At 46.6% G+C, this 18430-nt stretch overlaps 1 protein-coding gene and 1 long non-coding RNA gene across 2 annotated transcripts in view; both read left to right on the top strand.

Moving 5' to 3' along the window:
• Positions 1–6499, top strand: part of ADAMTS17 (ADAM metallopeptidase with thrombospondin type 1 motif 17) — a 151343-nt gene extending 144844 nt beyond the window's left edge. The window contains exons 23-24 of the mRNA XM_066196414.1: positions 4005–4182; positions 6318–6499. Of these exons, the coding sequence (XP_066052511.1) occupies positions 4005–4182; positions 6318–6469 (330 nt within the window). The 3' untranslated portion in view covers positions 6470–6499. The remainder of the gene's footprint in view (positions 1–4004; positions 4183–6317) is intronic.
• Positions 6500–6515: 16 nt separating this feature from the next.
• On the top strand, positions 6516–10643 carry LOC136296898 (uncharacterized). Its single transcript, XR_010723028.1, has 2 exons — positions 6516–6869; positions 8870–10643. It is a non-coding gene; the product is annotated as an uncharacterized lncRNA (long non-coding RNA).
• The last annotated feature ends 7787 nt before the right edge of the window (positions 10644–18430 follow it).

The raw sequence follows: 18430 nt of genomic DNA, 5'->3' as shown, positions 1-18430 counted from the left end.
TGTCTTGCTTTCTTTCTGACTTTCATAGAGGCAAGAAATAAGACCCCCGAGGGGAAAAACACTCTACCCTAACGCCTTGAATACTTGAACTCTGAAGTCAGTAAAGCATGACTCTATCTCTCAATATTGGAGCTTTAGCCATGGTGTTATCCTTGGCTTCAGCAACTTCAGCAAACTGGGGACAAACCAGTGTCTTTAAACGTCAGATGACTGCAGACTGATGAACAAAGAGAAAACCCCATCTTGCCTGCAGTTATGACAGTCATCTAGAGCTGGATCTCCCTCTGACGGATCAGCCCTCTCCTTGCTGCAGTGTGCTCAGGATTGGCTGGAGGGATGCTGTGACCTTCTGCTTCTGCTGGAAAAAGTCTCTTCCAAAGAAAAAAACAAAACAAACTTACATCTGTCCCTTGGAGGTTAGATAAGTGACATTTCTGAAGGTGTCCTGGGGTCTGAAATGTATCCCAGCCTCCCAGGAGCCCTCAGCAATGATCCATTATCCCATTCAGCCCTGGACCTGTCTCTGTGCTGGTAAATCTGAACTTTTTCTGCCCCCATTAAGCCTCAACAGAGGGATTCTTTGGACTCTCTGCTGTGCTGTCCAACAGCATCCCTGCCCTGGCTCAAGTCATTCTCATTCCCCTCTCTTTGTCTGGATACCTTTTGTAGACCAGGAGTTGAGGAAGGCCCTGACAGATCTCAGCACTTTCTATAAATTTGTTCTATTTTAATACCTGATGTTCTCCTGAGGCATTTGCTTTCAAAGCAATTAGACATCTGTCAGCGCCTTTGCTAGATTTCAGGCTTTCATATCAGTGTCCTAAGGTGGAAATAGCATTCCAGTTGAAAACTCAGAGCTTGCTCCTAAGGTTAGAGTTTTTCAGTGAGTAAATCTTCTTTAAGCTGTTGAATGCAGCTGCTGCCTTGAAAATTTGTGAGTTTATTTCCTTCTGGATATCCCCACTGGCTTGCATGTTACTGCCAAAGAATGTGAATGGAGGCATTTTTGTCTTGCTTTTGCCTTCCTAAGCAGTGTTTGAGCTGGGAGTTACAGGGGCTCTCATTAGCTTCACTTTTTGTAGCTGTTCATTAACCACCTCTATTTTACAGTGCTGAGCAACCCTTTGATCTTTGCATGGGGGTGGATTTCCAGTTTTCAGTGCTTGTATTGTCAGTTTAAGGCATTTTGGTTAAACACTGTGCATTTTGCATTTTTGTGATAGTGACACCACTGGCAGTGCCTGGTGGAAGGGAAAATCCACTTCTTTGTTTGGCACCAGCATCTCTGCTCAATCCCTTGTCCCAGCCCCAGCTTCTCAGAGGAGGCAGATTGCTGGTGGGTCTTCTCTGGTGAATCCAGCCCTGAAAATTGCTCTGTGGATATGGTTCCTTGCTCCACAAACATTTGGGAACAGAGAGTCCATAGCAATGCATTTAGCTGTCCAAAGAAGGAGAGAAGGTATTTATGGGAATTTGCTGTGCAGTTGGAGTTTGATTTTTATGCCTTTTTTAATGAGGTCCTCTTCTCATAGTGCAGCGTGAGTAACAATTCCCCCTTTGTATGTATTTTGTATCTATTCCTATTTCCTATTGAAATTCCTAGGAAAGAAACTATCCAAGTACTGAGTTGAAAATTTCGTCTTAAAATAAGCCAGATGTCCAACCTTCCTTTAGCTGCCAAGCCCTAAAGAGTTCAAGAAAGATGTTAAAATCTGTCTTGCTGGCTGTGAAAAACTAATTGCATAGCATAGGTGATGATCCCAGTCTCCCAGGAGAAGGAATAAAACTGCTTCAGGCAAAAGCTCTGCTGTTATTTGTCTGAGGATTGGAGTTGGCAGTGTCTGTGGAAAAAAGTTTATTGCTTGCCCTCCTTGCTGGTTAACAAATGCGGAGACAGGAACACAGACAAAGGTAGGTGAGTGTTTGTGTGTTGGTATCTGAAAACCTAATTCACCTCATGAGAAAAATGCTGGGTTTGTCCTTTTTTCCCTTCCTTCTCCCCATGTCCTCCCTGTTAAGAGCACAGGCAGTGCTTAAAAGCCAGACAGAGGTTTCAGACTCACTGTCACAATCATGTGAAGGAAGCCCATGGCCTGAGTTATTTAATGCCACTGTGATAACAGCCATTCTGTTTGCAAAATGGATGTGCAATTCCCCTCCCAAAGCAAAGAGTTTGGGGAGGATTAAGATTAGTAAAGCACTGTGAAGACTAAAAGTGCCACTGAAATCCTGAGGATTAAAGGTTGCATTTGGCTGGTGAAGTGGAAGGGCCTAAGAGTTGCATTTATCAGGATGAAAATAGTTCACTTTAAATCCAGTGGCCATGCCTGACTGGCTTCCAGGCTGGTGGAAGTCACTGAGGGCACTAGTGCTGGGAAAGAGCTGAGTTACGTTTCTAATGTAATGCCCGGATCTCACTGCATAAATTCAGATTGTGAAGGGGATTAAAATCAGGGACTTTATTCCTGATTTTTGGAATCACTCACTGGAGGGCAGGAAAAGGGTTCATTCAGCATAACTCTAAATACTGTAACCATTGCTGAGGTATTATTTGACAGTGATCAATTTTTTAATGTAAATTCAACACCTGAAAAATCCAAGTGTAAAAATATCTGTCTTAAACTGGTGTGTTGAACCTAAACTGAAATAAGAAGATTGTAAAGGAAAAAGCCCCAAACAACAGGGGTTTCTTGTGATGCTTCCAGACCAAAATGACCACAGCTTTGCTGTACTCACCCCCTTGGATGTAGAGGTGGAGCCCTGTGTGCATCCACGTGTTCTGCCCGTGGATCTGGGTCTCACAAGCATCCACGCTGCACACACACAGGATTTGTACATGGACTGCAGTCCAGCCTCAGTGATGCCCATCCTCTGAACATCTCCAGTGTTTGGCATCTCTCTTTGGAGAATTACCTCTCTGAGGTGATGGTGTTTTTCAGGGAGAAAGCTCCAATGCCCTGACTTTGGTGAGAAGCAGCAGAGGAGAGAAAACATGACCCTTTTTTACATCGTTCTGTTGATACCTCCTGGGCTTTCCCTCACCTCCTCCTCTCCCCCATCGTTTGCTTGTGTGTGGCTTTAGCAGAAACAGGAATCTTACCCAAGTCTTGCAAGCCATTGTTTCTTTATGTTAAATACAAGGTTCTTTTATTGACTCCAGCTGCTGCACCTCCCTGTGCTCACTGTGTTTGCTTTATTAAAATTGAACAGCGTGCAAGTAGGACATTGTAAATCACAAGTGACTGGGCCAGAGGAAGAGGGAGGGAGAGGGAGGGACTCTGATTGTCTGACAACAAAAGAGCACATGAACAGGCTGGGCCTCCTGGCTAATAGCAGCCAAAACTCATGAGTGCAATTTCCAATTGCTCCCAGGAGGACAGGCAAGTGCCAGACAGTTAGCAGGGCTAGATGGGAGTGAATACTGGAATACCTGCTGTGTTCTCTCCAGAGCAGAGCTCCTCAGAGGTCTGGGCACGCAGGAGCTGCCAGCCTCCGCTGTAATCCTGGGATTTATCTTATGTCAGTGCCTGGCTGTGCTCATCCTGTCTGTGGAGGAAGCCTTGCTGGACCATCCAGGTCTTGGAGAGGGCTTTTAAACCAAGTACCACCAGGTCCCTCACAGAGAGGGAGGTGGAAGCTGCTGGTCCATAACTGAGCATTACACATTCTTCAGCTTTGTCTCATCATGACTGTTGGGGGGGAAATGCATTTTTGTCTGCCTGAACCTCATGGGCATCCACAGGGGGCAGTCAGAGTAGGTGAACACAGGGCAGAAAGACAACAGGTTCCTTCCCTGTGCCAGGAGAGTTCCTCTGCTCACAGCACTCCCTGGAGCTGCAAAACCGTCCTGGACAACACAGCAGCCCCACGGGGGGTCCCTGGCTGCCACGATGACCCGGCTGTGAGCCCCCAGCACCACGGTGGCTGCACCCTCTGCCCTGGCAGTGATTTTTGCTGTGCATGTGACATGGCAAGCTGTGTGCTCAGTGTGCTCTCTCCTGCAGTGCTCCTCGACGTGCGGCAAGGGGCTGCAGTCACGGGTGGTGCAGTGCATGCACAAAGTCACCGGGCGCCACGGCAGCGAGTGCCCGACCCTGGCCAAGCCCCCGGCCTACAGGCAGTGCCACCAGGAGGTCTGCAACGACAAGATCAACGTCAACACCATCACCTCGCCCAGGCTGGGTGAGTCAGGGGCCTGGGGGGAAGGTGCCAGCTGCCCAGGGTGCCCAGTGAGGGCTGCAGTGATTGTCCGGGGCCAGAAATGGGGAGAGGCTGAGCCATACTCCAGACTAAAGCTCTGGTGTGGGTAGGTCCTGTCTGAGCCCTGCCTCAGGCTGTGCCCAGCTGGAGTCCTTGGCTGAGGATGGAGCTGAGAGAGCAGCAGGAGCACACAAATGGTGGGTGATTGATTGGATCGATTGTCTGATTGATTGATTGATCACAGAGGTGAGGGAGCTGGCAGGTGCATCTTTCTCCATCACAGACCCCTCCACACGCTGCCTGGGCTGCAGAGAATGTGATGTAGGATCATTTATTCATTGTGCCCCAAGAAAATACATGACCCTGACAGGTGGTCTGATGGATTGTTTTGCCCAGGGGGGCAAGAGATCATCCAGCCTCTTCCTGTAAACCCTGTGATTTTCTGTCACTGTCCTCCTCCTCACCCTCCCTGCATTCCTTGTGTCCCTGGCTGAGATGGGAATATAGTGATAACCATCTGTTTCCTTGCACACCGTAACACTGTGCTTAAGACTTGCCACTAGTTAAGAATGCCTCTGTTCCTACAAATTTGTGGGGATCTCATTTATAAGGGGATAAAAATATAAATATACTAAAAATATATTTTTCCAAACTTCAGCCCTGTGTGTTCCACCACAGCTCAAAGAACCAAGTTCATTTCTCTACTTTTCACACATCATCACCAGTAAGATGAAGCTAAATTAAGGCATCAGCTACACTGACACAGCCTCATGGGTGCCTCCTGTCCCCTTTTGATACAAGGGGCTGGGTTGTAAACAAGAAGAGGTTACCAGAAAGAGCAGCCTCCTCTGTCACAGCTGAGCTGATCTTACAGGCTGAGAAACCTCTCACATACATGAAAACACACAGAGCTGCTAAATAAGAGAGAACCATTTTCTAATAGTGCTGTTCAGTATTAAATAACACTTAAACTAGGACTGGACTTGAAGCTTCTGAACTGAAATTTGTTCCCCAAAAGTTTACCAGATGTTTTAAGAGAAAATGGGGACTTTCATTCTTGCAAATGCACTCATGCTGAGGGGCTGCTAACCTCTTCTGGTATGAGAGTACTTCCCAGATATTTTAGCAGTAAGAGCACCATGAAAGGAAAACATTTCATTTGAGAAGTAAGCCCTTGAAACACTGATGAGACAAGAAATCCATCCTAATTCACATTTTAGGACAAAGCAATAAAATGCTCATGTGTTTAGAAGACTGAGGAGGCTCAAGTCCCTGCTGAAAGTAATCTGCAAGCAATTTGGGATGCTTTTGTTTCTAAACCAGGCTTGGAATCACCAGGGCCAGAAACAATGATATTTGATATTAGTAGAAAGACATATCATTCAGTGTTTTGCTCTTTTTGCTTATAAACAATTCTAATTGGATTATCTTTAAACAGAATTCTCTGTTTTCTGCAATGGGAGCATCAGAGAAAAAAAAAAAGGCAGAAAAAAATTCCAGTAGTCTACAAACTCCATGCTACCATGTCCCTACTTCAGAATGGTTTTTTGTCTTGGATAACATTTCCAAAAAAACCTAAGCGTGGAGTTCACCTCACCTGACTTCTATGTCTGTGTTCATTCTGAGGGATTTATTCTGTCACTTCTTTCCTGTGTTCCTTCACAAACTGTGAGGGACGTTGGACCTCTGAAATGTTAGTCCTGGCCTTGTTTGTGGCTTAGTTTCTATTGTGTGAACTCTCCCATCTCAGATTCATCAGGTCTGTCTCAGGTGTTCTTGCCAGGTGTGTGATTTATTCATCTCCATCCCTATTGACTGTGGTGGGAGTTCATGGCCTTAAATCTGGACTGAGTCTTTGGATGTTCAGTTCATCCAGGCCTGCTTGCCTCTAGGACAAAATAGGTGCAACGTGAGGAGCTTTTCACTCCCCGTTCATGTCCAGGGTAGGAAGGAAGTACTTCCAAGAGCCCGATATTTTGGTCGAGAGAACGTCACCTGCTCTCCAGTGCCGGCAGCGAGCCTGGCCTCTCCCCCCTCAGGTGCAGGGCTTTTGGCTACACCTGCAGTGCTGTTCCCTGGCTAACCTGGCAGTTTCACCTTTCTTGTCTCCTCCCAAGCTGCCCTGACCTACAAGTGCACGGGGGACCAGTGGACAGTGTACTGCAGGGTGATCCGTGAGAAGAACCTGTGCCAGGACATGCGGTGGTACCAGCGCTGCTGCCAGACCTGCAGAGACTTTTATGCAAACAAGATGCAGCAGAAGAGTTAATGAACCTGGGCCACTCCTTAGAGTCTTCCAGCTGTTGGTATGTAAATCACAGACTAGTAGGTCTGAGTACTGGAACTTCATGAGTTGCTACAGTGTGGTGGATCCCAAAGCACACCTAATGAGACTTGAAATGAGTCCTACAGACTGGATACCAAAGTCATCCGCTCATCCACCTTAAAAAAAAAGCCACACAGAAAGGGTCATCTCAAGGAGCCAATAATTTCTGAATATTTTGACATCCTCACATTGTTCATTAATGCTTTTTTAATATATTAAATCACCAGCCACTGGATGGCTTGCTACCATTAAAGAAAAGGACAAGAGTTGCAAAGTGATTGCGTTGGATAAGGCTATGGGTACCTCCACGGAGGAAGGCCTCTGGCAAAATAATTCAGCAAAGGTAGAGACGTTACTTAATCTTTTAATCTTGGCTTTTATCTGTTGTTTTCAATTCCCAGCAGTTATCCCTCTGCAGAGTGGGCTTGGAGGGACATGCATAAATGAAAGGCTTACTTTAAAGAGAGGATTTTCTTTAAAAGCTTGTGAAAAACTGATAGCAGAGGATGGACATCTCTGAATTTCCTACAGAAAACTCAGTATAATTATATCCAACATTCCGAGTCATATTTTTATAGCCACTAATAGGGAGTGCTTTTCCTTCTAATTTTAAAAACAATCCTCTCTATCTTTCCCCCAGAATAATAGCGTTTCTTTTATGAAACCTGATTTTTCTCTGAGCTTAATGAAATGGAAGCTTATTAACAGCCGTAGATAGTTACTTTTAAACAAGAACCATTTACATGAGATGGGAGAAGCCAGAAATCATTTCATCCAGCAGAGCTCACTGAGGGATTGCTTGGCCTAAGCTCTCTCCAATTTTTAGAAGTCAATCAGATAATGAGACTGTTGGTTCTTATAAGAGGACTGTGAAACTGGATACGGTTGGAACCGAAACTGAATTTGGAACAATCTTTATGAAAAGGATGTAGTGGGGAGCAGAACAGGTGTTTCCTATCTCTGGGCTCTTTTATACAGCTGGCTTATGTAGCTTTTGGAGTAACCAGAAGTAGCCAGGGATGCAAGACATTCAAAGTGTAACCTGGAGCTTGTGGGAAGCCAGAGGGCTCAGGCTTCCATTGCTTCCAGGGGCTGGGAATTTCCTCGCTGTCTTTGAATGCTCCCTGTCTCACTTCTGTGGTGCTGTCAGGTTTGGTGCTATCAGAGCATTTACAGGTGCTGCACACACAATACTCTCTGCCATGTCTCTGCACTTTAAATCAGACTCCTCTCTGTGATGAGAGACTTGAAACAGGAGCTCTGCCCAGGGCAGGGCTTGTCCCCTCCGTTGTCACACACGTCAGTGTCTCCCTATCACATCTTGCTCCAACAAGCATCATTTCCCTTGCCGGGCCACAAGGCCATGGTTGAGTTTCAGCCCCCTCCTCGTGGCAGGAGCAGAGCCCTTTGGATAATTGCAGCTTTGTACTGGCTCTGGAACTGCGTGGGCCTGTTTGACCCTTGGAGCTGAGCGCAGAACCAAGCCCAGCTACTCCGCAGCCCCTGGGCCAGGCTGGCTTGCAGCTCACACCTGGCCCCAGGTTGTCTTTGTTGCTGTTGTCTCTTTTTGTCCATGCAAGGAAGGATAAAGACTTTGAGTTCCTCACATGTCTTAAAAGCAATTTTTTGCTTAGTACAGTTCTTTCCATATCCAGGACCTCACTGGAATAACCTATTAGCATTTTATTAAGGGCTAAATTTTTCAAGCACAGGGAGATGATGTTCCTTAACAGACTAACCCTGTGTGGGCTTCACATTTACATCTGTGCTTGCTAGTGCAAATGAGTGTGTGTGCACCAGCGATGGCCTGATGCATGAGGGCACGTTTGCACACCTTTTTTCCTCAAGTGCCTGTCTAAAACAGATCTGCTTTCCAATGCCTCAGATGATTTTCTCCATCAGGGAAATGATTCCAGCTTGGTTTTTGTTATACTGGATTTTTTTGGGCAATTTGTAATCAGGATTAAAGCTCCTTTTTCTGTTCTTCCCACCCTGTTGCCTAGCCCAGAGATTGTGTAAGTACTTAGCAAGTAGTCAAGGGAGAATTGCTGGAAGGGGTGACAGGGAAGATTTAGACAATACCAGGTGATATTCAATTAGGCAAATTAACAGGTAGGAGAGCTGCTAATGAGAAAGTTCCAAGAGCTCAGACAGAGCCCAGAGGACCTGGTTTATGTTTGTAACTCACAGTGGTGTTCCCCCCTTAGCCTGCAGTGACACTGGGTCTGTCCTTGCTGCCTCCCTGCCCCCACAGCCACCCCTGAGTCCCCTGACCCCCCTCACTCGGTTTGGAATTTGCTGTTTTTCTTCTCACGGGCAACATTTTCTCTGTTACCTTGGCAGAATTGTGTGAATTATCATTGCTGGGAATCAAAGGTGCTTCTCCACAGCAGGGAACGTTTTCCTTCTGGTGTGTGACCCTCTCTAGGCAAAAGGTAGGACATAGGACAGGAAGGATTTTAGGTTTTGTATTTTTCAGTAATAATTCACTACTGGCCACTGTCCAGAACAGGGTGCTAGGCTGGTTAGACCTGTGGCCTGACCCAATCTGCTGGGTTCCAAAGGACACTTGGGTCCAAGTTCTGGGTCCTACCTAAGGAAACAGGCATTTACCAGGATTTTTTTCAACTGTATAAGCACTGAGAAAAAACCACTTCACTTGCTCTCTCACAGCTCACAGATTAGCATGCATCAACCTTTTTTTTTTTTATAATCAAACCCCTCAGTGTTGATTAAGAACTGATGGCACAACACAGCTCCGTTTTATTCAGTCCTCTTACTTCACACGGTGACAACCATCCCATCACATAACAGCCAGAAAAATGATAACAAAAAAATTTAATTCTGTTCAATATTCCTGCACTTCTGGTTTTTATCACTTTATAGGAGCTTTACAATGAAGTCACAGCTATGCTCTGCCCTCAGTTCCCACATTCTGGTGAAAAGAAAAGCTGTTTGTTTCAATGTATCTATGACAATACTTTTCTTAGTTGTTCATAAGAGATTGATGCTCTTTTGATTACAGTGGTGGTATTTCCATATTGTAAACAATACTCTGTACTGTTACTAATGTACTGTACATTTCTAGTTGCACAATTGTGTTATTGAGTGTAGATTCTCACTATCTCATGTATGGTGCTATTTTTTTGTCGGTGGAAAAGAATCTTAGCAGTCGATTATTGCTTGATATTTTATTATAATACAGGGATATATTCTCCATGGCAATAATATCATTTAAGTTTTCTCATTACAGAGTGAAATGTATATATTTTTCCATTAGCTGATTTGCATATGTACTGTATCCATGGTAATTTTCTTCTTGGTGCTGGTTATAAATAGAAAAAGATAAAAAACAGTCAAACTGAATGGAACCAGTTGTAAATGAAAGCCAAAAAAAAAAAAAAGAGGATCATTCCATTTTGAACAAATTGAGTATGTTGAATAATAAATTTATTTTTTCCATAATAAGGTTAATAAGGTTTTAATAAGGTTTCTGAAGTCGAAACAAAAATACAAAGCAAACCCAACAGCATGAAAATTAAGAGAAAGGAGTGAAGCTGTAAGTGGTACATTATGCATCTGTGTAATACTGGACTGAGACTGGGATTTGGTTAAATCCAAGCCAACTGTTTAATTGCTATGATTGGTGTAAAAGGTCATTTGGCAGTAAAATTCTGGCACCTCAGAGTTCTCAGTGTGCTAACAAACCAAGAAATGATGGGTCTTGTCCTGGTCAGGTTGCAAAATAAAGCACGGGGATGTTAACACCTGAACAATGCCTTGCCAGGTCTGTGGTCAGTGACACAACAGTAGAAAATTCCTGTCTGGGAAGAGCGTGCCAGGCTCTGTTTGGGATCTCTGTGTGTGCCTGGGCAGGCTGTGGGGAGGGGGGAGCTTCTGCTTGGGGAGAGGGATGTTCTGAGAGTGCTTTTGGGGAAGGTTGTTCTTGCTGTGCTGGAGCTGGGAGGGAGCAGCAGCTCCACAGGCACCCCCTGACAATGAACAGTTCTGAGCGTGTGGAAATTTATATTGGAGCAAAACGATCCCATCCATTGGGAAGGTATCTGCATAGCTTAGCTGCACTCTCCCCTGGTGTGAAATAAACAGAATTACTTCAGTGCCACGTGTTCTGGATGTCTTTGTTGTAGGCACTAGCCAGAGTCTTTGTACTGTTTAGCTGCCCCCCAGCACGGTGAAGGTTGGCTTTGCAGTCAGCTGCACACAGATACACCTGTAGGATCCTCTCCCAGCCTGTCTTACAAAGATGCCATCATCTGTATCCCACTCCAGCTCAATTCTTGTTAAAAGAGCACTTGGAGGTGGCAGCAGCATCTTTCTAAAGCAGCCTTAAAAACCCAGGAATGTGGTGGAGTGGTGGAGTTGGCAGCGCTGGGTTGGACTTGATGATCTTAAAGGTCTCTTCCAACCCAAACGATTCTATGATTTTATGACAAACCGAAGCAGAGTTGGTGTGAGAGCCCTCCTCCCACAATGATTTCCAGAAATGGAGTTCATACTTTAACACCAGAGCCCATTTACTGATCTCACACTGGATTCATGGCACAACACTGATGGGCTTCCTGGATTTCCGAGGCGGCCTTGGGAGGTGCCAGCCCAGCTGCCACCCTGCACAGGACCTTTCACAGCAGCAGCCCTGCAGAAACTCCATCCAAGGGGTGCAGTACATTAACACATCATCGTGTTTGTGCCTTGCCTGCAGTCAACATCTGATTGCAATTGTTGACCTGTTTGAACAATAAAACGTAGCTCTAAGCCTGGGGAAGCCAAAGGGCTTTGCAATAAGCTGGGGTATGGCAGTGGGTGGGAGGGGTGTAAGGAATGCTGTCATACATTTGGCTTGAAATGTTCCTGGTATGTGCCAATATCTCTCCTATAAATCCAGTAGGATTATATTCTTACTTTGCCTATTTTGCATGTAGCCGTTTGCTGTTTTTCTCTTATTCCTAATCCCCATTTCTACCCAAGCCATTGCCCTTCCCTGTGAGCTCAGTTGGGGTGTTTTTTGTTTAAGACACCTCAGCCAAGGTCGGTAAAGGCTGGTGGGGTCAGATGGCTCTGGTGCTCTGGCACAGAAGGATCAGGAGGAAAGTAAAATCCCTCCTCCCCTTCTTGGAGGTCACTTCTGCCTCCACCAACTCCACCTGCTCCCTTCACTCTCCTGGCGTCCAGGGCAGCCTCAGCTGTCTCTTGCAGCAAGCTGGCAGCACCCTGCTTGCTCTGAAAGGAATTTTCCTTCCAAAATGTGGAACACTTTACCCCCACATCAGCCCCATGCTCACCGAGACCACTGCTGAGGACTGTGCTCTCTGGTAGAGTGAAAACCAAACGTTCCTTTGTGCTTTCCCCAACACCACGGGGAGCATTTCCATGGGGAAAGGAATGTTTTCTTCTTGCTGAAGAGTGTCACTGCAAACACCAGTGTGCTGTGGAGTTCCAGGCAGAGAAGATCTGTGCCAGATGTGCTCCCATTCCATGCACTCACACTGCTGGTGGTGTCAGGAAGAATGGGATGGGATGCTGCTCTCCATGTGGCCTGGAATGGAGAAAAACACTCATTTTTCACCAGGAGAGCGCTGGTAGCTCACCAGTCTGCAGGGCTTGCTCCACCACCCCACAACCCACCAACTGCTGAAGGATCACTGACAGCTTTCTGTCGGGTCATTGCACACTGCAGCATCCCTGGAGCCTTTCTGGAGACAGGAGGTGAAAGTGCTTGGACTGCTGAGGGATCAGTGAAAAAGGGGAATCCTCTAACAGAGTCTTTTGTGTTGCACCAAGATCGGTGCAGCCTGTCCAGCCAAACCAGACAAGCCATTCCTTATTAATTTTCTTAGAAAAGACATTATTTGCATGTTTTTCAGCTTTCATTTCTTTCCCTAGCTCTGTACTTTTCCCCTTGATGTTGTCTCTGATGACAAAAGGACCCAACCAGACTGCAGCTTTGTTTGGCACCAAACTTCCCTCCTGAGATGATCACACAAGAAGTCTTTTATCACTCTGGAGGCTCTGAGCCAGAGCTGCTTGTGGTGGAAGTGGCTGGGACTGTAACCCCAGGCTGTGGTGGGATGAGGGTCAAGCTCGGGCTGTCAGCAAGGGGACCTGCAGCAGTTCCCTGCCAGGACACATCAGAACTCCTGAGCCTGCTTCCTCCCGTGCTACTCTCGTAAGGAAAAGGTATGAAATCCACATCTAGATTGAATTTAAAGATTAGGTGTTGTTTAAAATATAAATCCTGTCCAGAACCATGGTGTGATTCCTTAGAAAATCACCATAAATTGAACCTCCCCTGCTCCCCTCTGCTCAATAACAACATTTGGTTTTCTCACAGAGCTGGTGCCACCTGTGCTGCCCTGGCTGCAGCACTGGCAGCTCTGTTCCATGCCCAGGTTTGTGTGGAGGAAGAAGGGCTCTGCTGGAATACTGGAATTCTGCTCTCCTCAGGCACCATCACCCTGGAGCTGCTGGCTGCTCTCACTCGTGGCTTCTTCCCCCATCACATCCCTGGCCAGCAATGCCTTGAGGAGGGGACGGTGACACTGAGCCTAAGAAATGCTGTCAGCCACATTTCCCAGAGGGTGAGGAAGATTCCATCTCTTTTATTTCTTCCTAACCGTGTTTTGCTGAAGAAACAATTTTAAAGGGGAAAAAGGAAAACCACATTATTGGGTAAGCAAGATGGAAAAGAGCTTTCTGTGGCCTCCCAGGTATTCTTGTGCCATTCTCCCTGCAACAACAACAACAACTCTCTGCCTGTGGCTGCCGGAGTGTTCAGCAGGGGTGGTTTTGCAGCAGCTGTGTGCACAGTACCTTCCATCACAAGCCCTGTTCCCTGGCTGTCCCCATGGCTCGGTTTATTTGTGTGCAAGGCAAATGAGAGGTTATCGAGGCTTCCCATCAGCTGTACAAACTCACAGCAGCACCAGCTCTGTGTGTGTCCCTTTCTGAGAGTTACAGTTTGGGGGTAATCAGCTCTTGGGCAGCTCCTAGCAAAGATCTGGTCTTTCTGATGGGGCTCTCCAGAGGAGTTGCTGCCTGTGCTTATGCCACAAGCTATGGGGGATCTGGAGCCATATGTGTGAGAAAAAAAAAAGCTCATTTACTTGTTTTCAGCCTCCCTGTAGAATGGTTCTAAAAGCAGAAGTATCCTTCACTATGGAAAAAAAAAAAAAAAAGAAAAAAATCGACAAAAATACCCTCATATTTGTCAAAATTTTTGTAGATGTTTTTCAGGGTATCACTTAGTCTTGCCAGGCACCTCCCTTTCCTCCCCTGCCTTCCCCAAATGCTTCCATTTTTGGCTAAAAAATCCCAAGTTTGGGATTTTTTGGACCAACAATGTCAGCCAAAACCCAGGCTCTCTTCTCTAATTTTTCCACTTAATTTTTCAACTATCTTCTGGCAAAGCAGAAGCACTGTTTTGATGGAAAGTTTTTCAACCAGCTCTGCTCATTAATTTCTGCCAGCAGTCACAGAACAGTGCATCTTGCAGGAGAGGAGAGTGTCTGAAGGGCCCAGTGTGAGGCAGGAATGAGTAACACTCCTCTCCCAGCTCTGTGCCCCAGCCAGCTCCCTACTCCTAATGAGAGACATCTTTCTAGAGAGGCTTCCAGCCTAAATCTCTCTTGGCAAGTCAGCTGAGTAATTCAGGTACTTTGCCAGGTTAGAGGAGGATGTGGGTGGGCATAGAAGGATCTCCTCTGAGCAAAGGACCCCGGGACTCAGAGAAGCCACAGTGTCCATCTCTTATCTGCTTGGTCTCATTTTGGACTCCTCCAGGCGAGCACCAGTTGGCAGGGAAGGGTGGGGAGGTGGGGCTGGCCCAGCTCCCTTTCAAGGCAAGTTTCATTGTGCTTTAATGGTGATGTTCAGATACACCAGCAGCTGAGCCAGGCACAGCCGTGAGCTGTCTCTGTGCAACCCTGAGATCTGCAGGGACAAGATCCTAAAGTGGCTGCTGGGCTGAGAGGACACCAGCACATCCCTGCTGTGTGTCTGTTACCCATCTGTCCATGAGAAAGGTATTTTTTACTCAAGGGAAGCCCAGCTCCTCTCGTTTTTGGGTTCCTGTGTTGACAGAACCTGGGAGGCAAAGAAGGAAGATGTTCTTACAGAGTAGCCAAATTTCTCAGTGTTTGGCCTCAGCAGCCAAAGGAGCGTCTGCCCACTGGCTCCATGGATAGTCTCTTCAGGGAAAAACCATCCATCAGCAGTCCCTGATATTTGCAAAATGCTCGGAGATTTTCAGTGAAAGACCTTCTAGATGTGCATAAGTTTATAGCCCTTCTCTGACCATGGCTGATTTTAGAGGGTTAACTTAGGAACAGGAAATACAGTGACTAAAGGAAAGCCATTAATATTAAATTCTACCCTTTGCCAGATTGCCTTGTGTTATCTTTGCTCTTTCATGAAATATTTTCCAGTTTTCCTCGCAGGGCATTCCTCACAGGGGCAGCAGCTAAGGAGCTGTAACTTGGCACATCTCCACCTGCTTTTCTGTAGCAGTGCACATTTGTGCTCCGGGATTTGAAGAATTTCCTTTGCCTCTAGAATTGATATGCAAACAGTCAGCTGTACAGACATCAATCTGTCCAGTAGACATGCCACGTGACCCAAGGAATAATACAGGTGGTCAGCACCATGCTGGTGACTCCTGAATTTCTGGAGCAAGCAGAATCGTTTTCCTACGTCAGGAAGACAGGAGGTCCTGTATACACCCTCGAGTAATCTGCTGTGCTTGACTGATCACAAAACACCCACCAAGATTTCCCTAACAAAGTCCTTCATTTCTGCCAAGGAAAGCAAAGATTTGCAGGAAATGAGAGACGTGACCTTGCCACCTCACAAACAGCTCGGGGGTCTCAGGATGCTCATCTCAGCAGAGGGATGCTCGTGCCAGAGCAAACGTAGAGCCCTGTGTGGTCAGTGCACAGCTCTTCCAGCATCCCTTCCTTCATCAGCTCTGTTGTGGTAAAAACGGAAAAGGGCAAACTTAGTCTTCTCCTGCCTGCTTGCTGTGTTGCTGTAAGTTCCCCTGTGTCCAGGTGCTGCTGTGTGAGCAGGTGGGGAATGAGGGATGTTAAGATTGGGGGAGATGAGTGTTGATAGTTGCATAACCCAGCTCAAACCACTTCCCCTGCTCATGATTTCATCACAGCCAAAAGCTCTGCTTGAGCTGCTGGGCACCTAAAGCCCAAGGGGAATTTTTAAGAGAGGAAGAATTAGCTCCAGAGAGCCCCATAACTCTAAGCATGTTGTTCTCTAGGACAGTCACCGTTTCTGTTAAAAAATAAGTCTTTCATTTCCCATTGATACTTCTCAGGCTGCAAGGAGAGCCATTCTCCTGCTCCTGGAGGCTCTAGCTGCAGACACAGCCTTGGAAGGGAAGCTTGCTCTCATGGCTACGGCAAAGGAATGGGAAGCACGAGATCTGGCATGAAGTCCTGATTCCATTGAAGCCAGTGGGATGTTTGCCATTGGCTTCAGGGGAAGCCAAGATTTCAGTCTGCAGCCAGATTTGCTGGTGTGCTGTTCTATCCTGAGAGCAGGAGCAGAGAGGGTTCCTGGTTTCCTGATAAAGCTCTTCCTGCCTCGGCTCCTCTGCTGCCTCCTCACCTCACACTGGCCTCTCCTTGCTCTCAAATTTTAGGCCTCTTTCAAATCCTTGATGAAGAGACTGGTGCAAGGTTTGTGCCTGTGGTTTTGTCCTGTGATTGGAGCTCTTGGACATCCTCTCCCACTGGGGATTGTGGACAGTGCTAGAGATGGGCATAAGGCAATTAAAGCAGCAGGACAGGCTGGGTAAGAGATTTAGATGAAGTAACACATATGGGATTTGCTGCAGGTAAATAACTGTGCTGCCTTCTCCAGGCAGCGACTTGGATCAACTCCAGAATTAACTCTGAGTGGTTCAAGAGAGCCTGGAGAGATTGTAAAGGTGGTCCAAGATGGGCTTCCCTGCTTCACTCCTTCACACCAACAGGGACTGACTGTTGGGAACCTCGAAAGTCTAAGCAGCCTTTTTCCTCATCTCCCACTTTCAGGGTTGGGTGACAGCCAAATTGTGTCAGTGATGAGCTGTGGTGCAGGTACCCATGAGCCTGTTAGTGAACCTTTCCCAAATTTCACTGTTCCCCAAAGGCTGCTGTGCTGCTGCAGTGACAAAGGTGTTAATCAGTGCGTTCTATAGAGCTCCACCATGTTTGCACTCCGAGCACCCACGTCTGGGCAGGGTTGGTGCCCTCCCCTCAAAAGCAGCTGAAGGAAGTGATCACAGAGTCAATCAAGATTCTGCCAAGCAGCCCCAGTTTGGCCTGTATAGATCCAGGCTGGTTTTATTTGAGTGGACACATGGTGGAGTCTTCTTTATGCCAAGGAAAAGAAACATTGCAAATAATTCTTGCTCTTCATTTTTATTTCTCCCTGATCAGGACGGCGCTTTCCATTCATCGTGTGGGCTTGGTCTCTGCTGCCCCTTTCAGGGAACATCTGTAAGCGCATCACATCTGTAAAATAAGTCAGGAAGGTTTCTCTGCTGGACCAAGAGGTTGTCCTGAATTTCCTCACCTCTCCAGATGCCTCGTGTTTGACAGCTTCTGCTCCTGGCCAGCCACAGCTTGTGTTCTCTGGTCACCTGGGACCTGATCTCCTTCCTCTGACACTTCCACAGAGGGCAGCTGGTGGGAGAGACTTTCTGGTGAGTTGAAACCATGGTGATGTATTTTATCTCCTCAAACAAGGAGTTGTAAATGTAGGTGTTTGAAACTGAGGTAAGGATCATACAGCGATCCATGGCTAAGAGTTTTACCATGATTTTCGCCAGAAAGTTGAATCAAAGCTACCCAGAAGTTCAGCTCTGATGCAGGAGCGCACCCCAGTGTTACCTCTTTAGGCACAAAGATTTTTACAGGCAAAAAATACTCTTTATACTGTTCTAATAATAAATGGGGAAGAACAGAGAGGACAGCAAAGAAAAACCCAAGCCATGCCATGTCCTCTGCTGACAGCTTGGCTTAGCTCTGCAGTACAATTTCCCATCTCTCTTCCACATCATTCTGAGATTCTTCCCCAAGAGGATCTTATCAGTAGATAAGTGGCTGCCTCTGAGCCAGCTCTTTTCTGCTGGTTCAGTGGCTGGCAGATGTTTGCATGAACTCTAAACCATCAACTTGTTGCTCTCCGATTTTCTTTGCTGATATGATCCCCACCAGCTCTCAGGTTTCCTAGGGCAAGCACAATCAAGCACAATCAAACAAAACGAATCAGAATAAACAGAATTAGTGCTCATTCTTTCTTAACAACTTGCCTGTAGGGGTTCTTGTCTCCCTTAGCAAATTCAATCCAGCTCCTTTGTCTCATGTTAATTCACTGTAGCTGCTTCCACAGGCTCTGGGTTACACTGAGAAGAGGGGATTGTGCTTTGCTTTGAGCAAGAGCTCAGCATTTGTGTGTTTTGCATTTTAAGGAATGGGGCGAGGTGGGATTTACTCGATCCACTTCCCAGTGATTCTCTGTGGTATTCCCTCTGCTGCTGGTAATGTCCCACCTGGGAACACAAAAGATCACACTTTGCACCTTTCATCTGCTCATGTGTACCTTTAATTCTTCTAATGGTTCCTCTTCCTCTATTTTTTTTTTTTTTGGTCTCATATACAGGCTCTGATTTTAGCACTCCAAGCACAGGGTCCTGGGATGGCTTTCCCAGGATTCTGGCAGATTTGAAGGCCAAGCATCATGGCCAATACTGCTCCCATGCGCCCACATCCCACACTGAGGGTGTCCTTGTGGGTGTGACCCTGGAGCCAGCTTCTAATGGAGGAGACCACGGTGAAACTCCCTTCTGGCACCCAGGCCTTGGACCTACAAAGTCTCCCCTGTGTGCCTGGT

This window comes from Chamaea fasciata, unplaced genomic scaffold (genome assembly GCF_029207755.1).
Source record: "Chamaea fasciata isolate MVZ Bird 193981 ecotype frontalis unplaced genomic scaffold, bChaFas1.0.hap1 SCAF_14, whole genome shotgun sequence".
Taxonomy (NCBI): Eukaryota; Metazoa; Chordata; class Aves; order Passeriformes; family Sylviidae; genus Chamaea; species Chamaea fasciata.
Note: the sequence above shows the minus strand (reverse complement) of the source record. Positions and strands in the feature narration are given on the sequence as shown.